Below are 16,566 nucleotides of genomic sequence, written 5' to 3' on the forward strand. Positions count from 1 at the left end.
CTGAGCAACCTGATGTGGTTAGCGATGTGGTTGGACTAGATGACCTCTAGGGGTCCCTTCCAACCCAAAACATTCTATGATTCGATGATTCTAGCAAAATGCACAAATAAATTGGCAAAAAATCTAGTAATGCCAAGGCAAGTCATATGCAATTTCGATAAAGAAAACTACTGGTTTAAGTTTTGAGTTAGAGACAACATGATGCAACAACCAGTGAGATACTGATTATAGTCTGCGATGAGTATGGGGAAAGGCTAAAATTCAGGGATACAGATTAACGTTTAAAGTCTAGGAAAGACATTGGAGATGCACTGGAATATCTGAGGGGAATGGAGAAGACAGGAACAGTGCTGCAGAAACTGGGATGGCCAGAACATGAAAGCAACAACCCTTTTTGCAAGCAGTAGTGCAAAGACCACACTAGCACCTTAGTCCTTAAAACACTCCCATAGGCTAAGAGGAACAAACGCCAAGATCGTCAATGGTAACTCGTTATCCATCTGTGAAATACAACAGGTCTGCTGGAGAAGTCAAACTCAAGCTTGCTCACACTTAAGTCATACCACAAGTTTCCTCACTTTGTGTCTACTGCTCACAATCCAAAGGCTTGTCCTCCATAACTATTTCAGGAACTGAAAACCAAATACCATGAAGTATTATAAATCTACAACCATGCACAGCATTTAATTGCTTTGAATGCACATCTAGAAACAGCACAGGACACAATGAAACATCTTAGCTTGATAAGGAATGCAAACTTACCATATGCCTTTTGCAGGTCAGTGGAACAAGTATATGACAACGTTTATGGACCAACAATTTGCAGTTGATACACTTGTAGCCTTGCCTTCCGAGACCCCATATCCTTTCACTGCACTGGCCACAATACGCTCTCTAAAAATCAGAATGCATATTATCAATTCCTTTCTGTAGGTGATTAGTTCTCTAGCAGCAAGAATCCACGCTACAAGACCCCATCCTAACCACCTCCTAATAGATGTTCAATAGTAATTCTTTTAGAATATTCAGGATTTCCCAAATAACTGAAGGTTACACTTCATACTTAGAATTCAGCTAAACGCAGTCCTTTTTTAATGAACGTTAAGAAAACAAATATCTCAAGCATATGGAATACATTACAGCCTAACACGAGCAAATCATTCTTCAAGAATAAGTATATTCTGAATTTCAGATTCTGACAGAGGTTACCCAAACAAAACTGACAGGAATTTGTACTACACAATTATGCATAAATAGCACCCAAACTGACTGCTTGGGAGAGCACTGGCACAAAATGTTACGAAAGACAAGAGAAAGTATGAAGAATGTTCTATATCTGCACCTATATACTTTAACAGTGGTAGAACACCAGTAGAAACTTTGCATAATTTAAAACTCATCTACCGAGTCTGATGTAAAACCTGTGTATTTTGCACCATTTAATATCAAAAATATATGGCCTTTTCTATACATGCCACAAAATGGCAACTGAATAAATTAAATCAAAATGAGGACAAATTAAGCCAGACATTCTACTGCTGACTTCAACAGGGCAGGTCTTTAAATAATTTTTCCAGTGTATGTGTGCTGCGGTCATTTTATCCGCTTTACCCAAAATGCCAAATAGCAATCTGAGATTCCTGCAGGCCAAGAAGTCACCGAGTCTCAGTTATCCCTCTACACAGAGCACAGGTTACCAACCGGAAGACTAATTATTATTCCCTATCTCCAAATTTTCTCCAGTAATTACTGTAACAGGCTGCCATTGCCTGCCATTCTGCAAGCTGCACATGAAGTCCTGCGCCCATTTCAGGCGTAGACGGAACTCTGCAACTGTCCCAAAGCCACAAAACAGTGAAAGTCTGTTCCTCCCAGCAAACTGCAAGTTAGAGTGCGGTTATTCAGATCCTCAGACTAATGAATCACACATGGTGTCCTGCCCAAAAGCGTTAAGCTACTATAAATCCTTACTAGCGGTAATAGAAAAAAAAAATTTAAAAAGAAATAATGATCAAAGAAGGGATCATTTAAAAAAAATTATCTTCTGTATTGCCCTTCTCATATTTTGATAGTTGTAGAAAACAAACTTAACTACATCCCATTCATCTGTACAGCCAGTCCTCCTTGATCAGGAGAAACCCAAACTGCATTGCCCAGGAAAAAAAACCAAAAAACATACTGCCTAATAAGAGAGGAAGCCTTGGACATCTATAGCCACTTCTTTCAAAATTCCTGGTCCATCAGACTTCCTTCAGTATTCTTGTATGGGCTTGGCAGCAGTAATATTAAGACTAAAGAAAATGTCTTAGGCCCTAGAAATGACATACAAGAAAATAATCTCATTTACTTCAGTCAGATGCAGCGAAGCAAGAAGAAAAAAAAAGGATGTAGGGGCAGCTATCACATTCCTTCAGTAACACAGATAACCCTCTCATACCTCTCCAAAACACATGCAAACACAGCAATAACAAAGAGTTAACCTTTACAATATGTTCAACAAGATTAAAGTTTAGATTCTTGCATGTGTTAGTTTACCTGAATTATCTGAGAAAGTTTTAAGAGGTTGTTTTGAAAAGTGAATTAATTCATAAGGTAATACGCCAGTCTTAAAAATTCGGTCAACATTAAAATTTGGTGTCTAATCCACTAATACATATATGGCCATAATTTATTATAATATATACATTTTAATGTCACATTTTATAGTTCATATCAGTTTTATTACTAACTTCAGTTGGATATGGTTTGTGTTCCGGCTTTATACAATTTCATTTGTATACAGGCAGTTACAACAAAGTAGTCTTGTTTAGGACTGTTGACAAATGGGCATGCTAATGAGGTTTCAAAATCTTTATGTGTATATTCACTATCTGCCTATTTTTAATTAAAACATCATTATCTAATAACCCATAATGTTTTAATGGGGCAGGTATGCATTCACAATGTTTCAAAGAAATGTTTTTACTGTGTAGCAAATAAGCACAAACAAGTACACATTTCATACTATAAATTAAAAAAATTGAGTTTGTATACCACATTATATAAATACATATTAGAATTCAGATATCTGAACTATTTTTCACATATCTAGATACTAAGTTTTGAGGGGCTCTTCCTTCTTTCAATGAAATTTTGGGGTGGGGAGCATTAGGGAAAAAACGCTAATTTCATTTAAAAAAAGTTACTGCTCAATCAAAAAGTTAACTCACCTCACTGTACTCAGTTTTGTATGGAATTCCCAGAAGCGTATACTACGCTTTTATATATGCTGCAATACTTAGGCATAATGGGATAAGTGGAGGACGTGTCTCAGCCTTAAAGCTACATTCACTTGCTTATGTGGATTAAGTCAGATTCTTAACACAGTTGTATTTTAGCTCAATGAACCAGATTTTTTTTTCTTAATTAGATTATGTAATACCTCAGCCTCAAAACAGTTAAAGCTAACATCAAGAGCTCTAATCTTTAAGAATGACAAACAGTACTGAAGGTAAAAGATTATGCTAACAAGCAATCAAAATCATGTAAGGAATGGAGAGGAGAAAAGCTGCTCTAAGTATGCATCAGTTTAAACAGTCACAAAACTGTGTGGTTTTTAGACACTCTAAAAATAAATAATTTCCACCAATCATATATTATTCACTCCATCCCAGATTCAAAGACTTTCAAGTTTTTCTAATCGTTATGACCTGAATAACACTGCATAGACTGAGAAGTCATACGAATAAGCATCTTGCTTTTCCTTTCTTTTCAACACTCAAATACAGAAAAAGCACAGACCGAGAAAACAATTACCACAGCACATTACCAAAACCCAACATTTTATGCAACAGTACTCACTCTGTTAAAACGTTTGGCTTGAAACAAATGCCCATTCACTCGGTACAGCTTCCTCCATCTTCTGGCTCCACGTCGGTAGATTGATTCTAAGAAAGAAATTAAAAAGGTGTAAAGAAGCAGCATGGTAGCACAGCAATACCAGACACACTACGTTAAGCAAGTTGTGACTTAAAACAAGCTTGCTTTTCTAAGTATCAACGCACAGCTAAAATCCCTGCTGATTTTTTTTTTTTTTTTAAAGGCAGCCGTAAATGACAGCTTCTGCAGGATGTGCTTTCACCGCTGCCTCTCCCTTTTCTCTGTCCCTGTCTTTTCCTCACATGATCATAATCTTGTTACCGATTCTTGGCTGCTTGCTGTTCAAGCTCAGGTGAGAGGGACAGACAACTGTTAAAGAAACAGCTTCCTCTGGTAGAATTACAATGCTGATCTCACCATGTCACCTTCGTATGGAAACACAGAAAGGAAGTCTGGAGCTAATAAAGCTTTAGATATGCAATAGCAAAGACATTACAAGTCGAGAGTTACATTATTTGACCTCATTTTTATCTTGCCATTAAATATTACCAAAACATTTCTTCCAGGAAGAACCGGGAAATGGTTCAAGTGCAGGTCTGCAATTATTTCTTATACATTCTAAACAGAACAACAAGAAATCATTTAATTTAAGCCAGACTTTCCAAGAGGCCATACATGACAGTACGTACTCCAAATTACTTTTGTTGTTACTTGTCACATACATGTATACAATTTTTGTGGGACTGGTTCAATAGAAAATTTGATATTTAATATTAAAGTGTTGAAAAACGTGTTGTGCAACACCAGCCCTATCTAGAGCTGCCCACAGCTGGAACGGTGACACAGCCAACCCCTGCCACATAACCGGGATCACAAGCTTTCCACAGCGGGCAATACGAGCGGGCACTGGGTGGAGTGGTGAGTACGGGGGGGGAAAGGGGGGCAAGTTAAGCAAAAAATTCAGCAGTGATGTTAAAACTGACAACATACTCCTGCTATCAAGAGGCTAAAAAATAATTTTTTAAAAAGTCAGATTTGGCAAGATCTTCACTGCTGAAAAATTAGTTCTAATTATACCTATTAAGAAATTCAAATTTAGGAGTTCTCAAAGTTTACTGTAATATTTAAAGTTAACAAGCTTATTTTAGACAGTGAGACAAGTCTGGCACATCCCCTTAAACACTTCCAGGAAAAGTATTTTACAGTGTTTTTATGGGTACTACAATATCCTTTTACTTGAGAAATAAATGTGAGACTAGACTAATTCTTATTTCAATACCATTATTTTAAAGCTATCTTCATACCACAATGCGTAAGATTTTCCAATCCAAAGTTTTAACTGCATGCCTTTTTAAAAACAAATTATTTATAGAAGTTATAATGCAACTTAACACAGTTGGCAGCTTGTACAAAATACATTTCATCTACTTCAAACAGAAAAATTAGTAAGCACGGCAGTTTCATAGGGAATGGAGCACTAACCAGCAGAGAACAGTAAAATACACGCTTACGATCTCTTGCGGATGGCTCCACACGTACTGGTTTTGGTACCCAGGTACACTGCTGCCAACCAAAACTGCTCAGTTCCCTAATAAGCAATTGTATTTCGTCAAGATAAAGTGATCCTTGCCTCGTCCCTGCCACCTTACCAGGGTCTCTCACATTGCTTTATTTTCCTCTTTTGGCAAAGTTGCAACTTCTCTGTAAGAATGTCAGTCAGGAAGCTGAAGGGAGAGGGGGGTGTTGGGGTTTTTTGTTTGTTTTTTAAATTGAGAGCCCAATATTATGTGAGCTGCTAAAGCTGTCCTTTAATCCGTCCAATGTAAGTGAAACAACCCATAACAACCAAGATTATGTGTAGAAAGATGCTAACTAAAATGCCCCAGACAATGCAGCAAAGAACATGTAAAATAGAAAATAGACTTGATTGATAAACATTGCTACATTCTGACAAGGTATTAAACTGTAAATTTGTAATCCTCAGAAGTTAATCCAAAAACATCTTAAATTTTAATCTTCAACGTTTCTATCTTTCAAGTTTTAAACAGGTAAGTTTTAAATATCCACACCTTCATGATGAAGGTTTTTTTTTTTAAACAAAACCCCAAACATTTTCACTATCAAAAGATAAAGCAAGTAGTAAATAGTTTCTTTGTTGAAAAATTGTTTTAGCTTAATATTGAGCAAGCCAAAGTCACAGGCAACTGACAACACGTGAACACCGACTGCAATATTGGCTCTGACTTGAGATACTCTCTCTTTGTCCTGCAAAAGCAAGGCCCATACAAGTATTGAAGTTTCTGGGACTCCACAAATCTACAGTGCCAAATCCACAAACCTTCCTATGTTCATCTATTTGCATGTACAAATGTTTACTTTGCAAGCATTTGAAACAGACATCGCACTATTAAATGAATTGTTAATTTGGAAAAAAAAACCGCCACATCTTCTCAAAGAAGCTAAAAGACTGCATGCCATAGAAGTGGCAAAGATACAGGTGCTAGAACAGAGGTGTATCGCTTCGTCTGTCTGACTCAAATAGCCCTTCAAAAATCTGCCAAATATAAACTTTAAAGCAAGCAAAAAAGCCCCACTTTTCCTAAATGCAAAGAAAATTTAAATGAAAACCTAGTAAAACTATTGCAAAGTTTTTTGCCTAAAAATATGCTTAAACACAAACTTCAATGAAAAACTGTTCCACATTTGTAGGGTAACTTTTCACCAAGAGGAAAAAAAAAACTTCACAAGGATTTTTTCCAAAATAACTAATTGATTCATTAGACAAAGCACCATATGGAGACAACCTAATGCATCTGTCTTCTGAATATTAGCTTATCACTGACATGAGGAATATGAAGTGAATGGCAAGTTAGCGAGCAGCTTGTGCTGATGAAGTCTGCAAATAAAGGAGCAAGTCACTTCCCTAATTAATGATAAATATTAAATCAAAGTCGGGGTTTAGATCATAAACTTGCAAGGCAACAGCCTAACAAAAACTGAACTTAATATTTAGATTTACAGATGATAGGACGAGGGGGAATGGTTTGAAACTGCGCCAGGGCACGTTTAAGCTAGACCTTAGGAAAAACTTCTTCACCGAAAGGGCTGTCAGGCTCTGGAATGGGCTGCCCAGGGAGGCGGTCGAGTCCCCATCCCTGGAGGGATTTAAAAGAAGGATAGATGAGGTGCTTAGGGACAGGGTTTAGTGGTGGGACGGCAAGGTTGGACTCTATGATCTTAAAGGTCTTTTCCAACCAAAGTGATTCTATGATTTTAAAAGTAGGAACCCCTACAATTTACTGCTATGACTGCCACTGACCCAGCGTAGGGTCTAAGGGAAATCAAATCCTATTCCCTGTCTCTAAAAAGGGCCAAGATAAAAAATGAGAAAACAGGCATCATCAAAGCATACACCATTATATCACAAGTTCTATTATAATACAGTAAGATTAGATTTATATGACAGAACAATATGTTCTTAGTTTTATCAATAACAGTATTCGTATTTCTAGTCCACATTCAGTCAGCAGCATAAAGCCTATGTGGAGTCCGTTGACTACTAGTGTACCCAGGGCACGACACTGGCTCCAACCCTGTTCTTTCCTGGTGATCCAGATGGGGCAGAGCATACCCTCAGCAAGAAGGCTGACAAGCAGCTGATATACCACATGCTTGTGCTGCTGGAGAGACCTCAACCCCTGAAGAACTGAGCCAGCAGGAACCTCATGAAGTGCAACATCCTGCACCCAGGGAGGAATAACCTCAAGCACCAGTATATGCTAGGGGCCAACCAGCTGGAAAACAGCTTTGAAGAAAAGGACCTAGTTGGTGGTCCTGGTGGGAAGAAAGTAGAACATGAGCCAGAAACGCATCCTTGTGGCAAAGGTGGCTAAAAAGGTCCTGGGCTGCGTTAGGAAGAACATTGCCAGCAGGTCAGAGGAAATGATCCTCCCCCTCTACTCAGCACTGGGGAGGCCACATCTGGAGTACCGAGTCCAGTTCAGGGCTCCCCAGTACAAGAAAGACATGGAGCTACTGGAGAGTCTCCAGAGAAGGGCCACAAAGGTGAATAAGGGCCTGGAGCATCTCTCATATGATGAGAGGCTGAGAGAGCTGGGAATGTTGACTCTAGAGAAGAGAAGGCTCAGAGACATCTCATCAATGCCTACAAATACCTGACAGAAGGTATAATTTGGACCAAGTCAGACTGTTTTCAGCAGTGCCCAGTGACAGGACCAGAGGCAATGGGCACAAACTGAAACAGATTTCATCTGAACATCAGGAAGCTTCTTCCCAGCGAGGGTGACTGAGCACTGAACAGGCTGCCCAGAGAGGGTGTAGAGATGGTCAAAAGCCCTCTGGACATGATCCGGGGCAACCTGCTTATAATAACCCACAGAACTGGACTAAAATGTGTATTCCATGTATCTAGTAATGCACTTATGAAAGAGGACAGCCTCTCTAAAAATTCACTTAATATAGATGCAGATTACAAAAAGGAGTTTGGGTTTCTACGATCATTATTCTGAAGCATTATCAGCTTCAAAAATCCTAACTAAAGCTATACTAAATCAAAGACACAGTCTTAAACAATTAAACAGATTCTTGAAAGAGCAGTAAGTATCTAACTTGAAATAAGAAACAAACAATGGATTGTCAGTGTTTGTGAGACGTGTGAACAAAGCTCTAATCTTAGTATGCATTTCACCCCTACACTTCATATGGGAAAAGGATACTTTCGAAACTTAAAAATGTTTTGGTATGTGTTTCTAGGACACTTTAGAATAAAACAAGTAAGGGATTCCGTGGTTCTTGATAGCCAAGAACTAAACCAAGTTTTTACAGACATGATTGATCCCAGCTGCCTAGAAAAAGGAATGCCATGACAAAAGCATGAATATTTAATTACTGTCTTTAATGAAAAGGGCATTTTTTCCATTTATTTTACAGTACACATCAGTTAACTCATTAAGGACTCCAAGTTAGCTGCTTGGAGGCTGAAGGAGATATCATAGCCTTAATTAAACAAAGTAATCTTTCCTCAAGTTAAGATTACAAGGGAAATACAAATACTCAAGTTGAATGCCTGAAACAAAATTAACCAGCTGTCCCTACGTAAAAAGCAGTATGAAACAACTGGCTGTTGCTGTTGTGCAATTCTTCCCCGTCATCAAGCTGTGCCACTACATCACCAACAGTAACGCACAACGAACCTTGTAAATATATTTGATATTGTTTTTTCAAAGACATTCCCTAGTGGTGTTGTTTTTTCATCTTCTAAAAAATATTGTAGAAAAAACTTAAGGAAAAAATTAAATATACAAATCAGTTAATTGTGGACATAAATGGATGAGCAATTTGTCGATTCAGTGTTCATTCCAAATTAACTCACCCACCCCAAGTCAATAATGACCTCCTCAGAACTCAGCAGAAAGGATGCGAACCTTGCCTTTGAGAAGGTAACTTGGTAAAGCTGGGAAAAACAGAAGGCACAATTATTTTTCAGATTACAAGGTACTCTCCCAGCACTGGTAAAGAGAAACAATTTAAGAGACAGGCCCAACCTGCCCCAAAGGCCAAAGTATTATTTTTCCACCTGAAAGTTTAGAAATGCTTGTATTTTCCAGAACATGTAAGAGAATATCAGTTGTCTGAAAAGTGTGGTTCACACCCATGAATGGCAGTAGGGTGGCCACAAAAAAAATTATTTCCTCTGCATTTGGATTTACAAATGCAATTCTGAAGTCTGCTTTTATGTGATCAAACTATAATGAAAGTTTTTTACTACCCTAAGCACAGATATAATTTGTTATTGCTGCAAATCACTTCTCAGAGATTAATGCAACTTGTTTACAGGCCAATTACATTGCCTGCCAGCTGGACAGTATGAGAATGCCCAGTTTTTGTTTTGTTCTTTTACTGTTTTGCTGAGCAGACAAGTGAGCATTCTTTCAAAACCAACTCATGAATTACAAGTAGGAAATTGATATTGGTATTTCAGATAGACACAGAATTAGATAAAAAAAGATAACACAAAAATAAATTGCATATAAAGATAGAACAAATTTTGGGAAAATAAATCCTGAAGATTTTTGATAGCATGTTGTTTCACATATCTGCTAGTCAGTATGTCCCAAGTAGTTAAGTTGCAACAATAAAACCGCTTTCTGAAGCTTGTAACAGACATACATTGTATGGAATGTTAATTGGCCCTTCTTTTTATTACATATAAGCTGCTACATACAACGGCCATTCCTTTTCAGAAGTAGAAAAGGGAGAGAGTATCCTTAACAAAATATAGGTATTAAGTGCTTTTACCTCTTGCAGTTATTAAAATGGTCAGAAGATAACATGCTATTTTTTATTTAATTTAAAACTGATTAGCAGTTGGGGAACCGTATCCCAACCCTTCTTTTCTTTTTCAACAGACACTAAAATTAAAGTCAGATCAACCTCTATGGGGAAAAAAAAAATTAAGCACAATTAAGATAGCAATAATGGCAAAGTAAGTGTACTACATATAGCATCAGCAGAAAACCAACAAGGAAATCAAACTATCTCATGGAACAGTAATATTTATTCAGCATTATTGTAACACAGCTGGAATACTGCTCGAATATCCTATTCCCCACTGACTTAGAAGGGGGTCAACTGACTCCCACTTCAGGACTGCTAGGTGGAAAACCTGTCCTGCAAACACACAGTTTTCTCCAGCATGATCTCTTGGTTGCTCATATTCATATCCTTCTGTTAAAATGGCTCCATGCCATTGCAAGGTGATAAGCCACATTTATGAAGAAAATGTTATTGATAAAAACACAGCTAACATCTCATTTTGAAAGAGTCTCTGCTGCACTGGTGCTAGATGCTCCTTTAGATCAATCACACCTCTTAACGCCTTATGCTCTTCCTTGGTCTCCAAGTTCATTATGAATGGCAATTAGAATATCTGGATTGCCTGGTCATTAAAGATACTGATTACGCTTAAAATAAATGAGGAAATTAAGAAACAAAGGGATCTAAAAACTATATTTAAAAATACAGGCTTTCACCTTCAATCAAAAAATACCTCCTTATACTCACAGAAATACAAGAAATAGTGTTTAGGCAATACGTAAGTTGTCCTTAAAAGTTCCCTTTACTTGGGATCAACAGAGGGACCAATCAATCAGAAAACGATTGTGGATGAGGCCTCAAGAGACACGCCATGTGGAAGACAGTGATGCATCCTACCAGAGTAACAAGCAAGATAGTTACTTTAGCTATCAGACAGACAGGAGACATCCAAGGATTTGACTTAATATCTTGTGCTCATTTTGGCTGGGACAGTTAATTTTCTTCATCGTAGCTAGTTTGAGGCTGTGTTTTGGGTTTGTGCTGGCGACAGCACTGATAACTGGTATTGGTTCCTGCTCCTCACAGAGCCAAGGCCATTTCTGGTCCTCACCCCACCCCACCCGCGAGGGGCTAGGGGGCACAAGGAGCTGGGGGGGGACACACAGCTGGGATAGCTGACCCCAACTGACCCCAGGGGTATCCCACACCATATGGCATCACACTCAGCATATAGAGCTGGGGGAAGAGGAAGGAAGGGGGGGGGACATTGGTAGCAACGGCATTTGTCTGCCCAAGACACTGGTACATGTGATGGAGCCCGGCTGTCCTGGGGATGGCTGAGCACCCGCCTGCCCATGGGAAGCGGCGAAGGAATTCCTTGGTTTGCTTTGCTTGCACACACAGCTTTTGCTTTTCCCGTTAAACTGTCATTATCTCAACCCAGATTTCTCACTTTTACTCTTCCAATTCTCTGCCCCATCCCACCAGGGGGCAGTGAGAGAACAGCTGGGGGAGCTCGGTTGCCAGCTAGGCTTAAACCATGACATCTCTTGACCCGTCATCAAGCTGTGCCACTACATCACCAACAGTAACACACAACGAACCTTGTAAATATATTTGATATTGTTTTTTCAAAGACATTCCCTAGTGGTGTTGTTTTTTCATCTTCTAAAAAATATTGTAGAAAAAACTTAAGGAAAAAATTAAATATACAAATCAGTTAATTGTGGACATAAATGGATGAGCAATTTGTCGATTCAGTGTTCATTCCAAATTAACTCACCCACCCCAAGTCAATAATGACCTCCTCAGAACTCAGCAGAAAGGATGCGAACCTTGCCTTTGAGAAGGTAACTTGGTAAAGCTGGGAAAAACAGAAGGCACAATTATTTTTCAGATTACAAGGTACTCTCCCAGCACTGGTAAAGAGAAACAATTTAAGAGACAGGCCCAACCTGCCCCAAAGGCCAAAATATTATTTTTCCACCTGAAAGTTTAGAAATGCTTGTATTTTCCAGAACATGTAAGAGAATATCAGTTGTCTGAAAAGTGTGGTTCACACCCATGAATGGCAGTAGGGTGGCCACAAAAAAAATTATTTCCTCTGCATTTGGATTTACAAATGCAATTCTGAAGTCTGCTTTTATGTGATCAAACTATAATGAAAGTTTTTTACTACCCTAAGCACAGATATAATTTGTTATTGCTGCAAATCACTTCTCAGAGATTAATGCAACTTGTTTAGGCCAATTACATTGCCTGCCAGCTGGACAGTATGAGAATGCCCAGTTTTTGTTTTGTTCTTTTACTGTTTTGCTGAGCAGACAAGTGAGCATTCTTTCAAAACCAACTCATGAATTACAAGTAGGAAATTGATATTGGTATTTCAGATAGACACAGAATTAGATAAAAAAAGATAACACAAAAATAAATTGCATATAAAGATAGAACAAATTTTGGGAAAATAAATCCTGAAGATTTTTGATAGCATGTTGTTTCACATATCTGCTAGTCAGTATGTCCCAAGTAGTTAAGTTGCAACAATAAAACCGCTTTCTGAAGCTTGTAACAGACATACATTGTATGGAATGTTAATTGGCCCTTCTTTTTATTACATATAAGCTGCTACATACAACGGCCATTCCTTTTCAGAAGTAGAAAAGGGAGAGAGTATCCTTAACAAAATATAGGTATTAAGTGCTTTTACCTCTTGCAGTTATTAAAATGGTCAGAAGATAACATGCTATTTTTTATTTAATTTAAAACTGATTTTAGCAGTTGGAACCGTATCCCAACCCTTCTTTTCTTTTTCAACAGACACTAAAATTAAAGTCAGATCAACCTCTATGGGGAAAAAAAAAATTAAGCACAATTAAGATAGCAATAATGGCAAAGTAAGTGTACTACATATAGCATCAGCAGAAAACCAACAAGGAAATCAAACTATCTCATGGAACAGTAATATTTATTCAGCATTATTGTAACACAGCTGGAATACTGCTCGAATATCCTATTCCCCACTGACTTAGAAGGGGGTCAACTGACTCCCACTTCAGGACTGCTAGGTGGAAAACCTGTCCTGCAAACACACAGTTTTCTCCAGCATGATCTCTTGGTTGCTCATATTCATATCCTTCTGTTAAAATGGCTCCAGTTTTCTCCAGCATGATCTCTTGGTTCATATCCTTCTCATATTCATATCCTTCTGTTAAAATGGCTCCATGCCATTGCAAGGTGATAAGCCACATTTATGAAGAAAATGTTATTGATAAAAACAGAGCTAACATCTCATTTTGAAAGAGTCTCTGCTGCACTGGTGCTAGATGCTCCTTTAGATCAATCACACCTCTTAACGCCTTATGCTCTTCCTTGGTCTCCAAGTTCATTATGAATGGCAATTAGAATATCTGGATTGCCTGGTCATTAAAGATACTGATTACGCTTAAAATAAATGAGGAAATTAAGAAACAAAGGGATCTAAAAACTATATTTAAAAATACAGGCTTTCACCTTCAATCAAAAAATACCTCCTTATACTCACAGAAATACAAGAAATAGTGTTTAGGCAATACGTAAGTTGTCCTTAAAAGTTCCCTTTACTTGGGATCAACAGAGGGACCAATCAATCAGAAAACGATTGTGGATGAGGCCTCAAGAGACACGCCATGTGGAAGACAGTGATGCATCCTACCAGAGTAACAAGCAAGATAGTTACTTTAGCTATCAGACAGACAGGAGACATCCAAGGATTTGACTTAATATCTTGTGCTCATTTTGGCTGGGACAGTTAATTTTCTTCATCGTAGCTAGTTTGAGGCTGTGTTTTGGGTTTGTGCTGGAGACAGCACTGATAACTGGTATTGGTTCCTGCTCCTCACAGAGCCAAGGCCATTTCTGGTCCTCACCCCACCCCACCCGCGAGGGGCTAGGGGGCACAAGGAGCTGGGGGGGGACACACAGCTGGGATAGCTGACCCCAACTGACCCCAGGGGTATCCCACACCATATGGCATCACACTCAGCATATAGAGCTGGGGGAAGAGGAAGGAAGGGGGGGGGACATTGGTAGCAACGGCATTTGTCTGCCCAAGACACTGGTACATGTGATGGAGCCCGGCTGTCCTGGGGATGGCTGAGCACCCGCCTGCCCATGGGAAGCGGCGAAGGAATTCCTTGGTTTGCTTTGCTTGCACACACAGCTTTTGCTTTTCCCGTTAAACTGTCATTATCTCAACCCAGATTTCTCACTTTTACTCTTCCAATTCTCTGCCCCATCCCACCAGGGGGCAGTGAGAGAACAGCTGGGGGAGCTCGGTTGCCAGCTAGGCTTAAACCATGACATCTCTTGAGCAGAAGAAAAATAATCAACTGATACTTTAAGAGATATACCTAAACATTTAGTAGCAAACCGTTTACAGAATTATTTCTTGAAAATTGTAATGGAAATGTAACCCTCCCAGCAATCATAGCAAACAAACACATGAGATAGCTTGGCATGTTCCTAACAAACAAAAAAGTTAGACTTAAAAAAAAAATCTCCTAATAAGATAGCAAAAAGCACATTTTTAATTAATCCAGATTGCCTTAACATCAAATATAAGAACTGTAATTGTTTTGGTTAGGCTGCCAAGTGCATTAAGTCCCATGGCTAAAGTGGCCATCTGCCTGGCTTGCATACAAGCTGGGCAATGCACAGGAACAGTTGTAGCTTGAACTGATCACCACCTTCAGCAAAGAAAGATTGCACAATTTAAACATGCCTACATCACACTCAATTTGTTTCTTTTCATTAAAGACTGCTGTGCATGTAAGGGTTGAACTGCTGAATACACTTGTAGTGTCACCAAGATGGATAAATCTGCTATTAAACTAGGGTAAGAGCATGGTTTTCCCAGTCACCTGGTGGAGAAGTAGTAGCAGGTTTGGATGATCCACTGTTTCCATAGTGAATTCTAGAACACCAACTGTGAAGTCAACCACAGAATTTGAATTTTCTTTTTACTTGTGAGACTAACCATTTATTAACTAATCACTAAGAACTGTTTAGGATATGGTGACTAGCAGCCCAGGGTTTATCTATATATTATCTAGTCAAAGCAAAAATGTTTGTCCATTAAGTGAAAACAAATTTGGTATTCATGCATCAAGGCAGTGTACTGTAAAGTGCTGATTTGCTTTAAATATACAATGATACATTGACCTGTATACAGGGTCTATAGAAGTTTTTTGTAATCTTTCAAGCACACACACTAGTGAACTTTTTTTTTTGGAATGAGTGTAATTATTTTGGAACTAATTGCCAAAATCTGATAGCAATACAGGACAAAATAAGAGAGCACTATTTTACTAGCATTATTTAAAAATCCTTCTTAACCAACCCCCCCCCCCCCCCCCGCAAGAATTGAAGATGGCCGATATATAGGAAAACCAGTATAATTTAAAATATTTTAAAAGTCACTGAAGGTATTTATGCTTTCAATGTCCAATAGACACTTCATTACTTCACAAGGCTTTTTCCTATTGCTTGTTGAAGAAAACTCTAAACTCAAACATTTTTCTATGCAAGGGTCATGGTTTTTCTATAAAGAACCTAATTGTGCAATCCGAGATCAGAATTTTATGATTATATGCGAAATTTACCAGACATACTTGAAAATAACATATCAAAATACGCAAAAAGTGCTACTCAAGAAATCCTCACTAAGTTCAGTTACTGGAAGCTACTCCAGAAGTGAAGCTGTGCTGACTATGAGGATCTCTGTGCATGTCAGTGATCACAACCTGCTGTACATCCTTTCTCAGCATCTCTTGCTGACATGTATGCATGTAGCAAGGCTGTCCCAAACACAGGGTGAAGTGATGCTGCATCTGTTGCTCTAACACAAAAGAACTTGACATGAAAAGGGACAGAAGACAATTGGTGGTGGATCCCTACTTCTGAAGATGAAACATTTTTGTTTAGGAGAGAAAGAAGGTTCAAATTTTCCCTTTTTGTAACTTGGCCACCTATGCAATTTTAAACTTTTCACCCTTTCATGATGTGTACCTGGCTCCTCTGTTGACAAAGCCACAGTGGTTACGTGCACCACAAAGCCAAGCTTGCAGTGAGTTGTTCAAAAGAGTCCAAAAGGCTTCCTGTGATGACTGCATTGGTCTCCCAAAATAAAAATCACTTTTGTTAAAAGACTTACTATACTGAAAAGAGAATTTAATGTCTTATTAACATGAATTAAGCTCTGCATTAAAATGTTTTTATTCAAGCTGAAAGAATACCAAACCAGTACTTAGATTATTTAATTCTTTAATTTACCTTGGTACTGAAGTAGATCAAAATGAAGTTCTGAATATTTAAGCAATCTGTAGCAAAATAACT

At 38.4% G+C, this 16,566-nt stretch overlaps 1 protein-coding gene across 1 annotated transcript in view; it reads right to left on the reverse strand.

The window, feature by feature from the left end:
- PRKCZ (protein kinase C zeta) overlaps positions 1–16,566 on the reverse strand; it is a 67,130-nt gene that overhangs the window by 29,464 nt on the left and 21,100 nt on the right. Inside the window, exons 5-6 of the mRNA XM_009648121.2 lie at positions 3,841–3,926; positions 763–894 (exon numbers count right to left, since the gene is read on the reverse strand). Coding sequence (XP_009646416.1) covers positions 763–894; positions 3,841–3,926 — 218 coding nt within the window. The remainder of the gene's footprint in view (positions 1–762; positions 895–3,840; positions 3,927–16,566) is intronic.

This window comes from Egretta garzetta, unplaced genomic scaffold, assembly GCF_000687185.1.
Source record: "Egretta garzetta isolate BGI_Z169 unplaced genomic scaffold, ASM68718v1 scaffold61, whole genome shotgun sequence".
Classification (NCBI taxonomy): Eukaryota; Metazoa; Chordata; class Aves; order Pelecaniformes; family Ardeidae; genus Egretta; species Egretta garzetta.